Source organism: Chrysochloris asiatica, unplaced genomic scaffold (genome assembly GCF_000296735.1).
Source record: "Chrysochloris asiatica unplaced genomic scaffold, ChrAsi1.0 scaffold00004, whole genome shotgun sequence".
Classification (NCBI taxonomy): domain Eukaryota; kingdom Metazoa; phylum Chordata; class Mammalia; order Afrosoricida; family Chrysochloridae; genus Chrysochloris; species Chrysochloris asiatica.
In genome coordinates, this window is record NW_006408522.1 from 33,763,031 (window position 1) to 33,780,669 (window position 17,639).

General features: G+C 37.8%; 1 protein-coding gene across 2 annotated transcripts in view; it reads left to right on the forward strand.

The window, feature by feature from the left end:
• Positions 1-17,639, forward strand: part of TMEM87A (transmembrane protein 87A) — a 55,839-nt gene that overhangs the window by 9,601 nt on the left and 28,599 nt on the right. For both annotated transcript variants that reach the window (XM_006831739.1, XM_006831740.1), the window contains exons 4-6: positions 2,063-2,176; positions 9,773-9,826; positions 9,910-9,954. In XM_006831739.1, the coding sequence (XP_006831802.1) occupies positions 2,063-2,176; positions 9,773-9,826; positions 9,910-9,954 (213 nt within the window). The remainder of the gene's footprint in view (positions 1-2,062; positions 2,177-9,772; positions 9,827-9,909; positions 9,955-17,639) is intronic.

The following is a 17,639-nucleotide window of genomic DNA, read 5'->3' on the forward strand; positions in this document are numbered from 1 at the left end:
ATCAGTGCAAAAAAACCCCAAAAAACATCTTATGAAATAACTTTGACTTCTTAGACCTTGAGAAAGGATTTCAGGGAGCCTCCAGTGCCCACTGGCCACACTTTGTACTGCCTTATACTTCAGCATTGAAAACATAGAGCTCCAAGTTGGCTTTTTCAAGTCTTTTCCATTCGTTTGCATAATTTTCTTTTCTATTTTAAGGATTCCTCTTCTGTTCTTGAGGTTTCCTTCTAAAGATAATTTGATTGGTCTTTAAAAAATACTTACCATGGGCTATCTCAGTTTTTCAAAACCTAAACATTTTGAATCTCTGCCTACTAATAAGGTAATTTTACATTACCTTTTTGAAGTACTAGGAGTTGCTTTTTGCTTTTGTTATATAACATAGATAGGATTGATATGAAGGAAAAGACTAAAGAATTTGGAAGGAAATGATAATCTTTCTAGAATATGGTTTGACATTTCTTAGATCTTTTTCTATTTACCAGTTGTTCATTGGCCAATTTGTTGTTCTGTGGTGACTTACATGTGGGCTGTGATGCTGGAAGCTATGCCACCAATATTTTAAATACCAGCAGAGTCACCCATGGTGGACACGTTTCAATAGAGATTCCAGATGAAGACAGACTAGGAAGAAGGACCTGGTGATCTACTTCTGAAAAAATTGCCCAGTGAAAGCCTTTGGGATAATAGCAGAACATTGTTTGATAAGTACTGGAAGATGAACCCTTCAGATCGGAAGGCACTCAAAATATGGCTGAGGAAGAGCTGCCTTCTCAAAATAAAATTGACCTCTATGATGTAGATGGCATAATACTTTTGGAACCTAAATCTGCAGACTTGGCATAACTCAAAGAAACAACAGCTTCAGACATCTTTTATTAATTGGAATGTGGAATTTACCAAGTATGAATCTAGGAAAATTAGAAGTTGTCAAAATGAAATGGAATACTTGAAGATCAACATCCTTGGCGTTAGTGAGTTGAAATGGACTGGAATTGGCCATTTTGATATAGACAGTTAAATGGTCTCTTATGTCAGCAGTGACAAATTGAAGAAGAACAGTGTCACATTCACTATCAAAAAGAACATTCTAAGATCTGTCCTGAAATGGATATAGAGTAATATACATACAACTACATTGAAGACCAGTTAAGGTGTCTATGCCAAGAAATTTAGAAGACAGTTACCTGGCCAACTGAGTGGATCAATTGGAATTAGAGATCTTATTCCAAAGAAAGGTGATCCTTCAGAATGTAGTTATTATTGAGCAATATCAGGGAACTCTGGTAGCGTAGTGGTTACGAGTTGGGCTGCTAACCTCAAGGTTAGCTACCAGAGGTTCTGTGGGAGAAAGATAAGGCTTTCTGCTCCCATAAAGATTTATAGCCTTGGAAAAGCACATAATCACCACCACCGTCATTAATATCACATGCAAGTAAAATTATCCTGAGGATAATCCCAAATTGGATGCAGCAGTACATTAACAGGAAGCTGCCAGAAATTTAAACTGGATTCAGAAGAAGATGTGGAATGAGAGATTGCTGATTAACTAATGGATCTTAGCTGAAAGCAGAGGATACCAAAAAGATGTTAACCTGTGTTTTATTGACTATGCAAAGGCATTTGACTATGTGGTCATAAAAACTTATGGGTAACATTGTGAAGAATGAACATTCAAAAACACTTAATTGTGCTCATGTGGAACCTGTACATATACCATGAAGCAGTTGTTTTAACAGAACAAGGAGATTATATTTGTACTGTTGTTGTTAGTAGCTGATTTTCACTCAAGGCGACCTCAGGTGTGTAAACTAAACTACTCTAGAGTTTTCATGGTTGTGACCTTTGAGAAGCAGATCTCCAGGCCTGACTCCCAAGCATCTCTGGGTGGGTTTGAAATGTGACCCTCTCTATTAGTAGACTAGCACATAACCATTTGCATCACCCAGGAACTTCTGTATTTTGTAGGAAAGGAGATCTTTTTTCTGCTTTTAAATATATTGTTTGTGAATATCATCTTGCGAATGGTAAATATTTTTTATTTGCTGTATTTTTTCAGACAGAAGATATAGAGAAATATTTGGAAAAACTTAAGGAAAAAAGTGGCTTGTCTGGGAAATATCAGACGTCATCAAAAGTGTTCCAGAACTGCAGTGAACTCTTTAAAACACAGGTATTGTTCAGAAGAGGCTGGAGGGAAGAGGTGGTGGCGGCGGCTGTGTGCCATGGAGTCGGTTCTGATTTATAGTGACCCTGTACAGGGTTTCTGAGGCTGTAAATCTTTATGGGAGCAGAAAGCCTCATCTTTCTCCCGTGGACCAGCTGGTAGTTTTGAAGAAGAGTGAAAAATGTAATGCGTGTGTTGTTGTTAAGTGCCATTGAGTCAGGTCCAATTCATAGCAACCCTGTATAGGGTTTCCAAGGAACTGCTGGTGAATTTGAATTGCCAACCTTGTGGTTTATACTGACTTTGTGATCCATTGCTTACCCTGTAGCAACACACCAGACTTTTGGCTCTATCTACCCCTCCTCCTCACCGCCACTAGCAGTATTGGAAAGCATGTCTGATATGTGTATACCCAGCCACTTACGTATTGATTCACCTAACAGAAGAAAGGATATGCCTTCTTTTGTGCTTAAAAAGCAAGGCCAGAGTTTTAATTGTTTTGTCATCTTATCTAATTCATATGGCCCCACAAAAATCAGAGTTGTTAGGTTTTATCTGCTGTAGACCTGAAATCAAAAGAGTTTTTCACGACTTCATGGTTGCCTTTTGCACCTTGTTTTGGGGAGAAGGGGTGAATAAATGAATAATAGTGTATATTTTCATGCTTAGCTATATGTAGTCTTGTAAGTTGGGTTTCTTATTTGAAATTTTATTTCCTTAGAAATAATGCACTAATACTAGTAAAAAATTAAAAAAAAAAAAATGGTGAAAGTACTCATATTGTTGTTATTTTTAAGTGCCATCAAATCAGTTCCCACTCATGGCAACCCTGTATAGGATTTCTGAGATTTTAAATCTTCACGGGGGCAGAAAGCCTCATCTTTCTTCTATAGAGCATCTGGTGGACTCAAAACTGCCAACCTTGTGATTTGCAGTCCAGTGCTTATGATATGGAGCCACTGTGCTCCCAGAGTACTTATATAGACAGCCATAGTACCGCTTACATATACAAATGTAAACAAAACACTTGCCATTCAACCATATTCACACATGCAATCCAACTACACCAACCACATTCCCCATGCGCTGCAACCACCACCACAGTCTTTTTTTAAAAAAGTTTTTTATTGTGGATTGAGTAGAAAGTTTACAGGGTAGATCATCAGTTTTATATTCAACAAATCATATACTTTGTTTCATTACGATGATTATAATCCCCTCCATGTACCATCAGTTAACAGTATTTCTCTCTCTTCATTTTAGCTTTTTTTTAAAAAAATTTTTTTTAACGTTTTTATTGTAAATTGAGTGCAAATATACAGGGCAGATCATCAGTTTTACGGTCAACAAACAATACACCTTGATTCACTAAAATGATGATAATCCTCTCCATGTACCATCAGTTAACAGTATTTATCTCTATTCACTTTAGATTTTTTCAAAAACAAAAAAAGCACTCAGGCATATATAATAATTTACACCTCCAAAGGGCACAGTCTACAAGTCTGCCTCCTGGCCACCAGCTCTTAGCCCCTCTCTTCCCATGAATCTAGAGTTCTTAGTCGCTCCCCTTCTCCATAACCCCATCTCTGCCTCCATCTCTGCTTCTCTGGATAAGTTCCCACATTCTGCTTGTGCTCTTCTCCCCTGATGGTCCTAGGGTCCTCTGTTTCTGGACTCTTAAGATTAACCACTCCCCTGCTTTTGTTTCAAAACTTCTACCTTTACAATTGTGACAGATGCAATTAGTCATGATAACAATTATTCACTGTTGAATCATAAGAAACCTATTCACATCTCTTTTCACCAGACCCATCTAGACAAGATGAAAACTATTAGTGGAAACTCTACCTTTACCCGCACACTCTTAAACTAAATTCCCTCTTGAAACCTTGTAAGCCAGTCACTTTGTGCCTTTATCACCCCCTCATTTTAGGTTGTTGTTGTTAAGTACCGTGAAGTTGGTTCCGACTCATAATAACCCTGCATAGGGTTACTGAGGATATAAAACTTTATGGGAGTAGAAAGCCTCATTTTTCTCCCGCGGAATGGCTGGTAGTTTCGAACTGCTGACCTAGGGTCAGCAGCCCGATTCGTAACCACTAGGCTACCAGAGCTCCTTAGGTAGCCAATGTCTAAATTGCCCGTCCCTATCTACCCTGTGTACAGAGAGGATAGCATTGATACTTGATGTGAAGACTCCTTCCCTCTCTGTTGGTATTTAGAGTTACTACCTCCATGAGTATAGGTCAGGTTCATCAGATTGTAGCAATTTACCCTTGTTTCCTTTATCAAAAAGATTGTTTTTTTTTGTAATCTTCCTCTATTCGAGTTCTGATTATCAAGCTATTGAGGCTAGGTCAAATGCGTACTGTCTGCAAGTTTGGGTTTTCGTATGCATCTCCCCTCACTTCACATCAGCTGTATGCTTCACTCTCAGCTCTAGCTCTCTGTGGCTAAGTCCTTGTCCATGGGCTCAGGTGTCCCCAGGTCTCACCACACTTTGGACCAACCAGCCCTTCCTCTCCTCTCTCTCATCTCCAGGTCAATGGGAATCAATGGACTGTGATTGAACTCAGCCCATTTCTTCATTGTTGCCTTTCCCCCTCTTCTGCTCACCAGTAGACCAGTGTGGTTGCCAGCAAGCTTACATCACTGCTCATGTGTTCCCTTTGCGTTTCAGTCTCAGAGAGGAGTTTGTCCTGAAGGAACTTGATTACTTGCATTGTTGGCTCTCTAGCGAACATCTTGCTTATTCTTGTAGCAGCCAGTCATGCTGACATTTTTGTTTTTGGTTTTCCCTGCTGATCTTTCTTAGAAAATGTATCTTTTGTTGCTTTAGCTGTTCCAGGATGGTCTGCTTGTCCTTGCTAGTGGGAATGTCCCACCTTATAAGGTTCTGGATGGGACTCAGGATTCCATCTAAGCTCCTAAACTCTGCAAAGGCTTTGCAAGAGGTTGGGCAAGTTCTAGAACCCCTTTTAGGTATTTCAATCAGTTATAGGCTGAAGACAGGCTTACAAGTTTTCTGTAATCATGTTTCCCGACATTCCTTCTATCCCACTCAAGTGTCTATTTTACAATAGTAGGCAAGGGAAACCAATATTCATAAGACAGTCAAGCATCTTAGTATTATTTCTCCTCTTCAAAATATGCCTAGATCCTTGTATCACAAAACCCTCTTGTTCCAAGATTGAGCATGCATCACTATTTACCTCTGTCCCACTTAGCCCATTCAAACCTGTCTCAGCGTTCCCCTATCTAATATGTTCTTCCATTTCCTCCTCCTTCTTGTATTCCTCTCCCCAGCACCCAAAGTATAACTGTGATGTATCTGCTCTTACCCTGTGCTGTACTGTTGCCTCCCTCCTCCTCCTCCTAAACCCCCCACCCCAACCGCATCATTGTGGTTACCTTATATTCCATTAACTTTTCCCTCCATTTAAGACATTTTATCCTGTAATCTACCTGACCTTCTCACCACCTGGATCTCTGTTCCTCTGTGTTTACCTTCATTCAAATTGTAATTGCTTTGATCATAAACTGACCTCCCAGATTCTCTGAATTTGTTCTTATAGTTTTGCTCTGTTTTCAATTCTTCCATTTGTTGATTGAGTTCCAGGTGGTGTGCCATGTATGTCAATCTCTGATTGTTGTCTGTTCTTGTTGGTTCTCAGTCCACAGAATTCCCTTTAGGATGTTTTGCAGCATGGGGTTGGCTTTGGCAAAATTCCTTAGCTTCTGTTTATCTTGGGATGTTTTGATTACACTGTTGTATTTCATTGACAGCTTTGCTGGGTAGAAGATTCTTGGTTGGCAGTTTTTTTCTTTCAGGGTTTTATATATGTCTCCCTTTGCTTTCTTGCCTGAATGGTTTCTGTTGAGAGAGCCGAGCTTAATCTGATTTGCTTGCCTTTGTAGGTTACACATCAGTTTTCCCTAGCTGCTTTTAGGATTCTGTCCTTATTTTTGAGTTTGGAGAGCTTGATTAGTATATATGTCTTGGTGACTTTTTTTTTTTAGGGTCTATTTTTCCTTCCTGAAGTTCGTTAAACTTCTTGAATGCTTATCTTTTTTTCACTTTTGAGGATGTTAGGGAAATTTTCTTCTAAAAGCTCTTAAACTATCTCGTCTGTGGACTTGTGTGACTTTCCTGTTACGGAATGCTGATAATTCTTAAGTTATTTCTCTTCATGTTTTCCAACATGAATCTTAGACCTTCTTCAGATTTTTTTAATCCTTTTTTGTGCTTACTCTATTTTAGTAGTATTGAGAGATTTATCTTTTAGCTCACTGGTTCTGGTTTCCATCTATTCAATTCTACTCCTTTGCCCTTTCAGTGTATTATTAATCGTTTGGACCTCTTTCTCTAGGTTTTGAATTGTTTCTAATGCTGTATCTATTTTATTGATTGTTCCTGTAGTGCTTTCCTGACCGCTTCCTTATTTTTCTCAACTCCATTGTAAAGTGTTTTGATACATTTTATTATCATTTTTCTGAATTCTTTCTCAGGCAGTTCCAAAGCCTGCTCTCCTTCCAGTATGGATGTAGGTCTACTTCCAGCTTATTTTTCTCAGTCACTTTATCTTGTTTCTGGACTTGTGGTGATATGGTCATCTGTTTCTGTCTTTTGGGCATATTTGGGTATTAGCTCTGGCCTTAATACTTGGATGGGTGTGTATTTTGCTATTTTTTATGCTTTCTGATTGCCTCCAGGTAGATGTGATCAGGAGATGGGCTTCCCTTTTCACTCTTCTTCCTGACATATTTTAAGATGCTACTGTTGGTCATTATGATGTAACTCAGGATTTAATTTTTGGCCTATTTCCTTTTTAGTCTGCCTGTCCTGCTCCACCACTCCTGTTCAGGCCTTTTCTCTAGTGATAAACAGTTCAGGGCCGGCTGTGGCCATTTTGCGGTGCCATTTAGTTTTATGTGGAAACTGGCCCTTTAAATTTTGAGGAGATCTGTGTGCATGCACACTAGAACTCTCCAGGTGTGGGGGTGGGGTGTCCAGTCATTCAGGCACCCCCTCTAGTCACCAGAATGGTGGTGCACAGACAGTGAAGGACCATTGAACAGGTACCAAAAAAAGAATTGATCTCCACATTTCTGTCAGGCGTAGGTGGCTGCTCTAATCCTTCCCCTACTCTGTCTCTCCCAAGATGTCTGCTCAGAGTACAGCTGAGCAGCTTGGATTAGAAAGCACTGGATTTCTTGTCTGCTACAAATTCCACTGGCTGTAAGCCTTCCAACTTTCTAAAAATTCTTTTATATGTGGTTCTGAGTTCTGGGACCATCCCCTGAGCCTGCTTGGTCTGGTATTCTGTGTTGTTGTGACGGATCTCCTCACTCTACTTCTACCCGATCCGCTATCTTGTTTGTTCTCCCGCCATCCATTTTTCAATCCAATTTTTTGATAGAAACATTTTATAGGGTTAAAAATATTTATTATAAAATATCCATTGCTTTGTTCTTTTTCCATGTAAAAATTGCAAAGCAATTTTTAACAAATTGCTTGGAAGAAGCAAAGAGTTCGCAGAATCTAGGTTATTTAACTACTAGAATATTTTTTTTAAAACAGGGTGGCCCTAATTTTAATTAAAAAACCAAATGTTTTCAATTAGGAAAGAATATTGGTACACCAAATATCTTTTAAAACAGTATTATGTTCTCAGATATGAAATATTAATACAAATAAAAATAAACACACAAATAAAGCCTTGAGCAATGTACAGTTTTGAAAAGGGCTATCATACCAGCCAAATCCTCGATCACTTTTTAAATTGATTGATTCATACCATTTTACTGCAAAAAGAATCTCAAAGATATTAAAACAGAACAAAATAACTTTTCAGTGCCTGATTCATATTTAAGTTTCACCTTGAATGTGCAAACTCAGAATTTTGCATTGTAAACTCAAATAGTCTATGCAAGAATTGTATTTGAAAACTACCATCCCCTCCAAAAAAATCACTAGGCCCTTTATTACTGGCTACAGACCCTTTCTCCCTTCTATGGGGTAGAGTGTTGTCTTCTATGGACCACCTCCCTCAGTTTCTTTTTTTTTTAGTTTCACCCCCAAGGGTAGAATTCCGGCTCTCCACTTTTGCCTTCTTTAAACCATGCCCGTGAGTCAACTTTTCCTTTCACCTCATCAGTCAGAGGTCTCATATTTACCTTAATCTGCCCTGGTGGTGGTGTGCCCTGGAGATGGTTCCTACTCATAGCGACCCTGTATAGGTTTTCTAAGGCTATAAATCTTGACAGTAGCAGAAAGCCTCATCTTTTTCTTATGGAACCGCTGGTAGTTTTCAGACTGTTGCTGACCTTAAATTAACAGCCTAATTTGTAACCACTACACTATCCTCTGCCCCTAGTCCACTCTAATCCCAATCCCAGTGTTACAGTTAGGTCCCGTTACAAAAGATTTAAAAGTTAATCTCTAGTTTCATGAGGGGAATTGATATCTAATAATGTAATCAACAATTGAATTCTAAGGACCAAGTACTTTCAGAGTTAAGATTTTGTGGATATGGAGGGAAAAGAAAGTAACTTTTAAATGGTACAGGTAGAAAATGGTGTGAGATTGAAAAGTGTGTGTGTTTTTTGTTAGTTCTCCAAATTTTCTCCCAGGCTAGGATTGGTTGGCCTTTTTTAGGTTTCATTATGGAACATTTCCTGTTGCCCAAGGATTGCCATTTTAGATCTTCTCTAATCTCTCCATGGTCCTGGCATATAGCCCTTGTTGGTAAGGTATCCTCTCCTCTAGTCTAATGTAACAATTGAATTACACGCTCTAATTATTCAAGAAGGAGAATACTTAATCTGCTGATAACTGCTCAAAAAGGTAATTAGTTTAGTTTTTTAATAGGCATAGAGTGTAATGTGGTGGAGGGAGCAGTGGACCAGTTAAATGCAATTAGAAATTTTAGGTTTGAACCTTATTTCTGCTTTTAAAGTTTTATGACCTGAAGCTTCATTTTCTCTCTCATCTATAAAATGAGGGACTATCTAAGGTCCCTCTATCCTAAGTATATATCTCCTTTCTGAGGTCATGTAGTTCTTACATGCACATGATGTTTGTATAAAAATTGAATGCCTAGTTTCGTTTGATAATATTTCTTAGACTAAAACCAGCAAGGGCTTTTTCACCTTGTTAGTAGTTAGTTGTGAATAATTTTGTGTGCTGATGATATATTCTTAAATTTATAGTATTATGTTTTGTGTTATTTTTTATTTTTTTGTATTTTAAGCTGTACTTTAAAATATATATATAATCATTCTTTTTTTGTGGTCATTATCTAAGATGGCTTCAAAAAGTTCGTGGAAAATTCCATTATGTCTTAATGCTATTTTCCCTGGAATGTTATGAAGACTGCTTTTATATGTAACAAAATATTAGCCATTTCAACATTCCTCGTATGTACAGTTCATGAAGATATTAACTTAATGTGTATTATGTTCAACCATCACCTTTATCTACTCCCAGAGTTTTCTTCTTAATCATAATTAGAAAATCACTGTCCCCTAAACATGGAGTCCTCCTTTCTGAATATTAGAAAAGTTGAAATGAACTTTAATTTTATATTTGTCTTATAGAGCTTTTCTGCTGATTTTGTACACCGACTACCTCTTTTAGGAGACAAACAGGAGGTAATTGTTTTTTTCTTGTTACATGTTTCTGGGAATAAGGTCAAAATTCTGAACTAATTTTCTTTTTTTTTAATGTTTTAAAGGCTAAGGAGAATGGAACAAATGTTACCTCTATTGGAGATAAAATTGTAAGTATATTTGAGAATTTAGAACTTACTGAGAGAATTATTAAAAAATACACAAAGCATTTCCAAAAAAGCATAAATATGTAAGTTGTAAACTAAAATGTGATTTGTTACTGTTGTAATAATGACATAAGGAATTTTTAGTTTCTGTATTCCCATATTTTCTATAATATGTTGTTGTTGTTATTAGATATTGCCGAGTTGGTTCCAATTCTTAGCAACCCTGTGCACAACAGGACAAAATATTGCCCAGTTCTGCGCCATCTTCATAATTGTTACGTTTGAGCCTGTTGCTGCTGTTATGATGTCAATCCACATAGATGGAGGGCTTCCTGTTTTTCAATGACTTTCTACTTCATCAAGCATGATGTCCTTCTCCAGGGACTGGTCCCTCATGAGAATATGTCCTAAGCATGAGAGACGAAGTCTTGCCACCCTAACTTCTAAGGAACATTCTGGCCGTGCTTCTTCCAAGACAGATTTACTTGTTCTTCTGGCAGTCCATGGTTCTTCTGATATTATTTCCCAACATCATAACTCAGATGCACCAATTCTTCTATGGTCTTCCTTATTCATTGTCCCATCTTTCACACACATGTTGAAATTACCATGAATTAGGTCAGGTGCATCTTAATCCTCAAACTGGTATTTTAAATTCTGAACACTTTAAAGAGGTCTTCTGTTGCAAATTTGCCTAATGCAGTATATCATTTGTTTTCTTGACTGCTGCTTCCATGAGTGTTGATGGTGCGTCCAAGCAAAATGAAGTCTTTAACAACTTCAGTCTTTTCTCCATTTATCCATGATGTCATTATTGGTCCAGTTGTGAGGATTTTTTTTCTTTTCTTCTTTACATTAAGTTGCAATCCATACTGAAGGCTGTAGTGTTTGATCTTTATTAGTATTTTTAAGACTTCTTCACTTAACAGCAAGCAAGGTTGTGTCATCTGCATATCTCAGGTTGTTAATGACTATTCCTCCAATCCTAATGTCATGTTCTTTTTCATATAATCCAGTTTTTCAGATTATTTGCTCAGCATACAGATTGAATAAGTATGGTGAAAGGATAAAACCCTGGTGCACCTCTCTCCTGATTTTAAATCATCCAGTATCCCCTTGTTCTATTCGAAGGACCGCCTCTTGGTCTGTGTACAGTTTTCTCATGAGCACAAGTTAAGTGTACTGGAATACATATCTTCACAGTTTTATCAACAGTTTGTCATGATCTGCACAGTCCAAAGCCTTTGTATTGTTAATAAAGTATAAGTATACATTTTTCTGATATTCTCTGCTTTCAGCCAAGATTCATCTGACATCAGCAGTGATATCCCTAGTTCCATATATCCTCTTCTGAATCCAGCTTGGATTTCTGGCAGTTCCCTGTCAATGTACTATTGCAGCCATTTATGGATCTTTCCTAGTTAGTTGGCCAGGTAGCCGTCTTCCAAATTTCTTGGCAGTGCTTCATCAGTTCGTTGAAAGATTTCAGCTTGTATTCTGTCAATTCCTGGAGCCGGTTTTTGTCATACTTTCATTGTAGCTTCCTTCAGTATGTAAGTTCTTGATCATATGGTCCATCTTGAAATGTTTGAACATAAACCATTTCTTTCTGATATTGTGTGTTACTTCCATCTTCTTTTGATGCTTTCTATGTCATCGAGGCTTGAATTTTTTCTTCAGTTCTTTCGGATTGAGAAATGCTTAGCATGCGTCACTTTTGGTTTTCTAACTCCAGGTTTTTGCACATTTCATTATAATGCTTGGCTTTGTCTTCTTGAGCTGTCATTTGAAGCTTTTTATTCAGTTTATTTGCTTCTTTGTTTCTTCCATTTGCTTCCATCTATGCTGGAGAGCAAGTTTAAGTCTTTTCTAACATCCATTTTGGTCTTTTCTTTGTACTTTGCCCTTTTATCTGTATGATGTTTTTGATGTCATCCCACAGCTCTTCTGGTCTTCAGTCATTAGTGTCTAATGCACCAAATCTACTCTTGAGATGGTCTCTTAATTCAGGTGGGATATGTTCAAGGTCATAGTTTAGTTCTTGTGAACTTGTTTTAATTTTCTTCAGCTTCATCCTTAACTTATATAATAGCAAATTGATGGTCTGTTTCACATTTGGTCTCTGACCTTGGTTTGGATGATGGTATTGAACTTTTCCACTCTCTCTTTCCACATATGTAGTCAGTTTGATTCAGTATTCCATCTTGTAAGGTCCATGTGTATATTTGTCTTTTATGTTGTTTAATAAAATTATTTGCAATGAATAAGTTATTGGTCTTGCAAAATTCTGTCTGCGATCTCCAGCATTATTTTTGTCACCAAGGCCATATTTTCCAGCTGCTAATCCTTCCTCTTTGTTTGCAACTTTCACATTCCAGTCACCATAATTATCTGTTTATTCTGATTGCTTGTTTGAACAATTTCAGACTGAAGAAAATGCCATCTCTTCCCCAGGCATATTTTGAGTGCCTTCCAACCTGCAGGACTCGTCTTATGGCACCATATCGGGCAGTATTCCTGCTGCTGTTTTAAGGTTTTCAGTGACTAAACATTCAAAATAGTCCACCTCTCCTTCTTATTTTGTCTTAGTCTGGAAGCTCCGCTGAAACTTGTCCACTGTGGGTGACCCCGCTGATATTTAAAAAATGGTGGCATAGCTTCCAGCATCACAGCAGCACGCAAATCACAGCAAAAATGAAATGACTGACAGAGTGGTGGCCCACAATGAGTATATATTTTTAAGTAGCCCTCCCTGCCCCCATACCTTTTTTGTGGAATCTTTTGATTTTGTGTCTTAGAATCCTATATGATATTATTTTCTAGCAATATTGTCAGTTTTGTATGATTATAGAGAATACATGCATATTAATCAAAATGAGATCATATCCATTCTGTTTTGTAAGTTCTTTTCTTTTTACCTAATGAAGTAATTTTTTCCAAATTGGCACAGTGAGTACTATCTCACTTTGGTTTGTCAAATTGCTGTGCAGAAAAGTTGTAGCAATATATGGTCCCAACAAAGTGGGAGATACTTTCCCTTGTTCCTCAGCAACAATGGACTGTAATATATAAAACAGATTTTATGCAATTTCTCAGGTGAACATGATAATTTACTATTCTAAATTATATTTAAAAAATTGAAGTATAATATTCAATTGTATGCCTGTTAAGTGTTTGTAATTGTGCTTTCTTCATTTATCTTGTGGACCCAACATACTTTAGTTTTCCCTAAGGCATGTACTTTGTTCTTAATGCTCAAAGCTGGCTGAAAGATGACTGTTGAATGAATAATAGAATTAATATTTATAGATACTTTTCAGATTATAGTGAAAACAAAAGTCAGATATCTGTGCTTTGATCTTTCTTTCTGACAATTGGGCCTAAAGAGTAGAATTGTTTATAATCCTTTTTAAAAGATACTGACAAGTTTACTGTTCTTACTTCCTGTCTTTTTAAAGCTCCAAAGGATTATTTAATAAAAAATATAAATCAAGCATATTATGAAGGAAACCACTCTTGTATATTTTTTACTAAGTGCATTGACAACTGTGTTGCCTTATTAAATACCTAATAGGGCTAGTAAAGGTTTATTGAAGGGAAATTAAGAATGTTGAAGTTATATGAAGACCGACCCTAAGTTTTAAAAATAGTCTGCTAAGCTTGGAGGAGATATATAGTAGTTGAGGTGGCAATTAATTAAGAGCCTTGGAGTAAGATATTATAGATCCAAAATCCAACTCCATAAATTCCTAAATCTTTGGATAAATTATTCTCTTGTACCTCTGTTTCTTAAATGATAAAATGGAGCTAATAATAATACCTGGGAGTGTAGTGAGTGGCTCTGTGTATTAAGCACTGGACTGTGAACCACAAGATCTGTGGTTCAAGCCCTCTAGCCACTCCTTGGGAGAAAGAAGAGGCTTTCTGCTCCCTCGAAGGTTTAAAGCCTCGAAAACACTATGCAGGGTCACTAAGGTTACCTAATGACAACAGCTATCATACCTAATGATAAGGTTGTTGTGAGTGTAGAGAAGGTAATAAATGTTACTTGCTTAACAACCTAACAGAATGGCTGGCACTCAGGTATTCTTTTTATGAGATCAAACTTTCTATATTCCTGGAGTTAGATGTAAGCTTGGTTAAATTCTTGATTATAAGAACTATTTCCCCCTAGAAACTTAGAAGAGGTGGTTTTAAGATAAAGCTAATAGCAGTGTAGCTTATTACCCCAAACAAAGTTGAACAGGTTAATGATTAGGTTCAGGAAAGATCCAGTTAATTATGGGTAATAGGATGTGTGATGTGCCTGTAACTTAGAGGCTGTATATTTTTCTCATAAATTCTTCCTAAGTCTTGTCAGAGAGAGATTGTTGTTAAGTGCTATCGAATTGGTTCTCACTCAGTGACCCTTTTAGGACTTCTGACTAGTGACTGGTGGATTTGAATTGTATAGTTAGCATTCCAGTGCTTATCCGATAGCTCCACACCAGAAGAGAGATTAGGCAGAGATAAATCCAAATACCACTCAGGATGGCATTTATGTTCTTAAGTTACTAAGATAAACTAATAAATGAATAGCCTTTTGAGAATTTAGTAAAAGTCATGGTCCCGCAGAAAAGTGGATGAATGTGCAAATTTTGGAATCCTTTTTGAAGGATATCTTAGATCAGCTTGAGGGTACCTCAGAGCTCCCTGGATAAAAGCTTCTCCTTTTAAGAGAAGAGCTTAATAATTTTCAAGTCTTAGCAGTACCTTATTTGAGAGATGTGAAAGAAACCTGTTGTTTGCTATGTGCTTCTGTTTTATCTTCATATCTTAGTTTTGTGATTGTGAAGCCCCATAGTCTATTTCTAGCATATATAACAGTAAATCTTTTTAAGGCTTTTTGCTAGGGGTATGTACAAGTTATCTGGTCTTGGATCAAATTCTTCCTGATTAACCTGTTCTGTGAACATGGAGGCTTTTAACATCCTTAATTTGAGGAACAGGACTCTCCCTTACCACATATGCTAGCCCAAGAGTAAATTTTTGATATGAATGTGTGACCATGTCAGCAGAAATGGAAATCTTTCAACAAAGTGAGGTGGCACTAGAGGCACACACTCATCTATGCCAAGAAATTTGGAGGGCAACTCTCTGGCTAACTGATTGGAAGAGATTGGTATTTGTGCCCATTCCAAAGAGAGGTGACCCAACAGAATGCAGAAATCATCGGACATTATCTTTGATAACCTGTGCGAGTAAAGTTTTACTAAAGGTAATACAGAAATGGCTGCAAGCATACATTGACAGAGAACGTCCAGAGGTTCAAGGTGGATTCAGAAGAGGACATGGAATGAGGGATATCATTGCTAACATCAGATGGATCTTGGCTGAAAGCACAGAATACCAGAAAGATGTTTACTTGTGCTTTATTTTGACTCTGCAAAGGCTTTTAATTGTATCATGACAAGCTCTGGACAACACTGCAAAGTATGAGTATTCCTGAACACATAATGTGCTCATGAGGAACCTGTACATAGACCAAGAGGCAGTTGTTCGAACAGAACATGGGAACACTGAATGATTTAAAATTAGGAAAGGTATACGACAGAGTTATATTCCTTCACCATACTTATTCAACCTGTATGCTGAGCATATAATCCGAGAAGCTGGGTTATATGAAGAAAAACATGGCATCAGGATTGGAGGAAGAATCGTTAATAATCTGCAATATGCAGATGATACAACCTTCCTTGCTGAAAGTGAAGAGGACTTAAATACTTAATTATGAAGGTCAAGACCATAGTCTTCACTATGGATTACATCTTAATGTAAAGAAAACAAAAATCCTCACCACTGGACCAATAAACATATATAAGTGGAGAAAAGACTGAACTTGTCAAAGACTTCATTTTGCTCAGATCAACACTCAACACTCAGGGAAGCAGTAATCAAGAAATCAAATGATGTATTGCATTAGGCAAATCTGCTGTACAAGACCTTTTTTTTTTTTTTAAGTTTTATTGTGAATTATATGACAGTTTACATGGGAGAGCATTAGTTTTACACTCATTGTATATTGTTTCATTGCCATGGTTACAATCCCCTCCATGCATCACCAATCAATGAAAGGGTGCATCCTATAAACCTGCCTCCTTCCCCCTTCGCCCAGTCATCAGCACACAGCCCCTCTTCCTCCCTGGGTCCTGAGTCCTTTGCCTCCATCTCGGGGATCGCTGCCTCTCTGGGTAGGGTTCCGCTCTCCGTTCTTCTCCCTTCACGGTTCCAGGGACCTCCGCTCTCAGCCTGCAAAGTCAGTCACTCCCCTCCTTGCCACAAAATGCCCACTTTTACATTTACAACCTTCACAATGAGTCCTGGTAACAGTTACTCACCCTTGCATCACAAGAGACCTATTCGCATTTCCTTTAATCAGTCATGCCTAGACAGATTGGATACTACTCAGTGGAGATTCTACCTTGCTCCATGCTCTCTGTATCTAAGTTCCCTCTTGAAAGCTTGTAAGCCAGTCACTTCTTGCCTTTGTAGCACCCCCATTTTGGATACCCAATGTCCAAGTTGCCCATCCCTGTCTATTCTGTGTATGGACGGATGTACAAGACCTTTTTAAAGTGTGAAGAGCAAAGATGTCATTTTGAGGACTAAGGTGCGCCTGACCCAAGCCATGGTATTTTCAGTAACCTCAGATGCATGTGAAAGTTTAACAGTGGAGGTGGTGGAGGAATTGATGCATTGAGTTACAGCATAGGAGGAGAATATTGAAAGTGCCATGGACTGCCAAAAGAACAAACAGATCCGTGTTGGAAGAAGTACAGTCAGAGTGCCTCTTGGAGGCCAGGATGGCCAAACTTCATCTCTAATACTTCGGACATATTGTCAGGAGGGTCCAGTCACTGGAAAGGGATATCATGTTTGGTAAGGTGGAGGATTAGAGAAAAAGACCCCCAGCGAGATGGATTGGCAAAGTGGCAGCATCATTGGGCTCAAGTGTGGCAACAATTGTTAGCCCAGGACCGGGCAGTTTTTCGTTCTGTTGTGCATAAGATTGCTATGAGTCGGCATCGACGTGATAGTACCTTAACAGCAACAGCATGTCAACAGAAATTCTGGCCATTGAATAAAAGGAACTAGATTTAAAAATTGTTTTTCACAATTCATGTTTACTCACAAAACCGTAGTTATTTTAAAGTGATTTACGTTAATCTCCTTTGTTTAGGACATTTCTGTAAAATATTACCTAGTATTTTAGCATGATTTTGTTAAACACACATTCACCTTAACAATTGTTTTAATACAAGAAATAATCCTTTTAATACAAGAAAATCTATGAAATGTTTGATTTTATGTGTAGTAAGATAGGTAATGTCCTGGCTTTCAGTAATTTATAATTAAAACTATTTTGTTGTATACATTTAAAAATTTTTATTTTGTGGTACCCACTGTTTTTTGGATGAAAGTTTAAGACTCTTATTGTGTTTTTGGGTAGATTTCTGGAGTATAATTTCATATTTTATTTTTAACCTCTATTCTAAATTCTTAAGGAGCTCTGGTAGCGTAGTGGTTACGAATCGGGCTGTGAACCTTAAGGTCAGCGGTTCGAAACTGCCAGCCGCTCCGCGGGAGAAAGATGAGGCTTTCTACTCCCGTAAAGATTTACACCCTCGGAAACCCTGTACAGGGTCGCT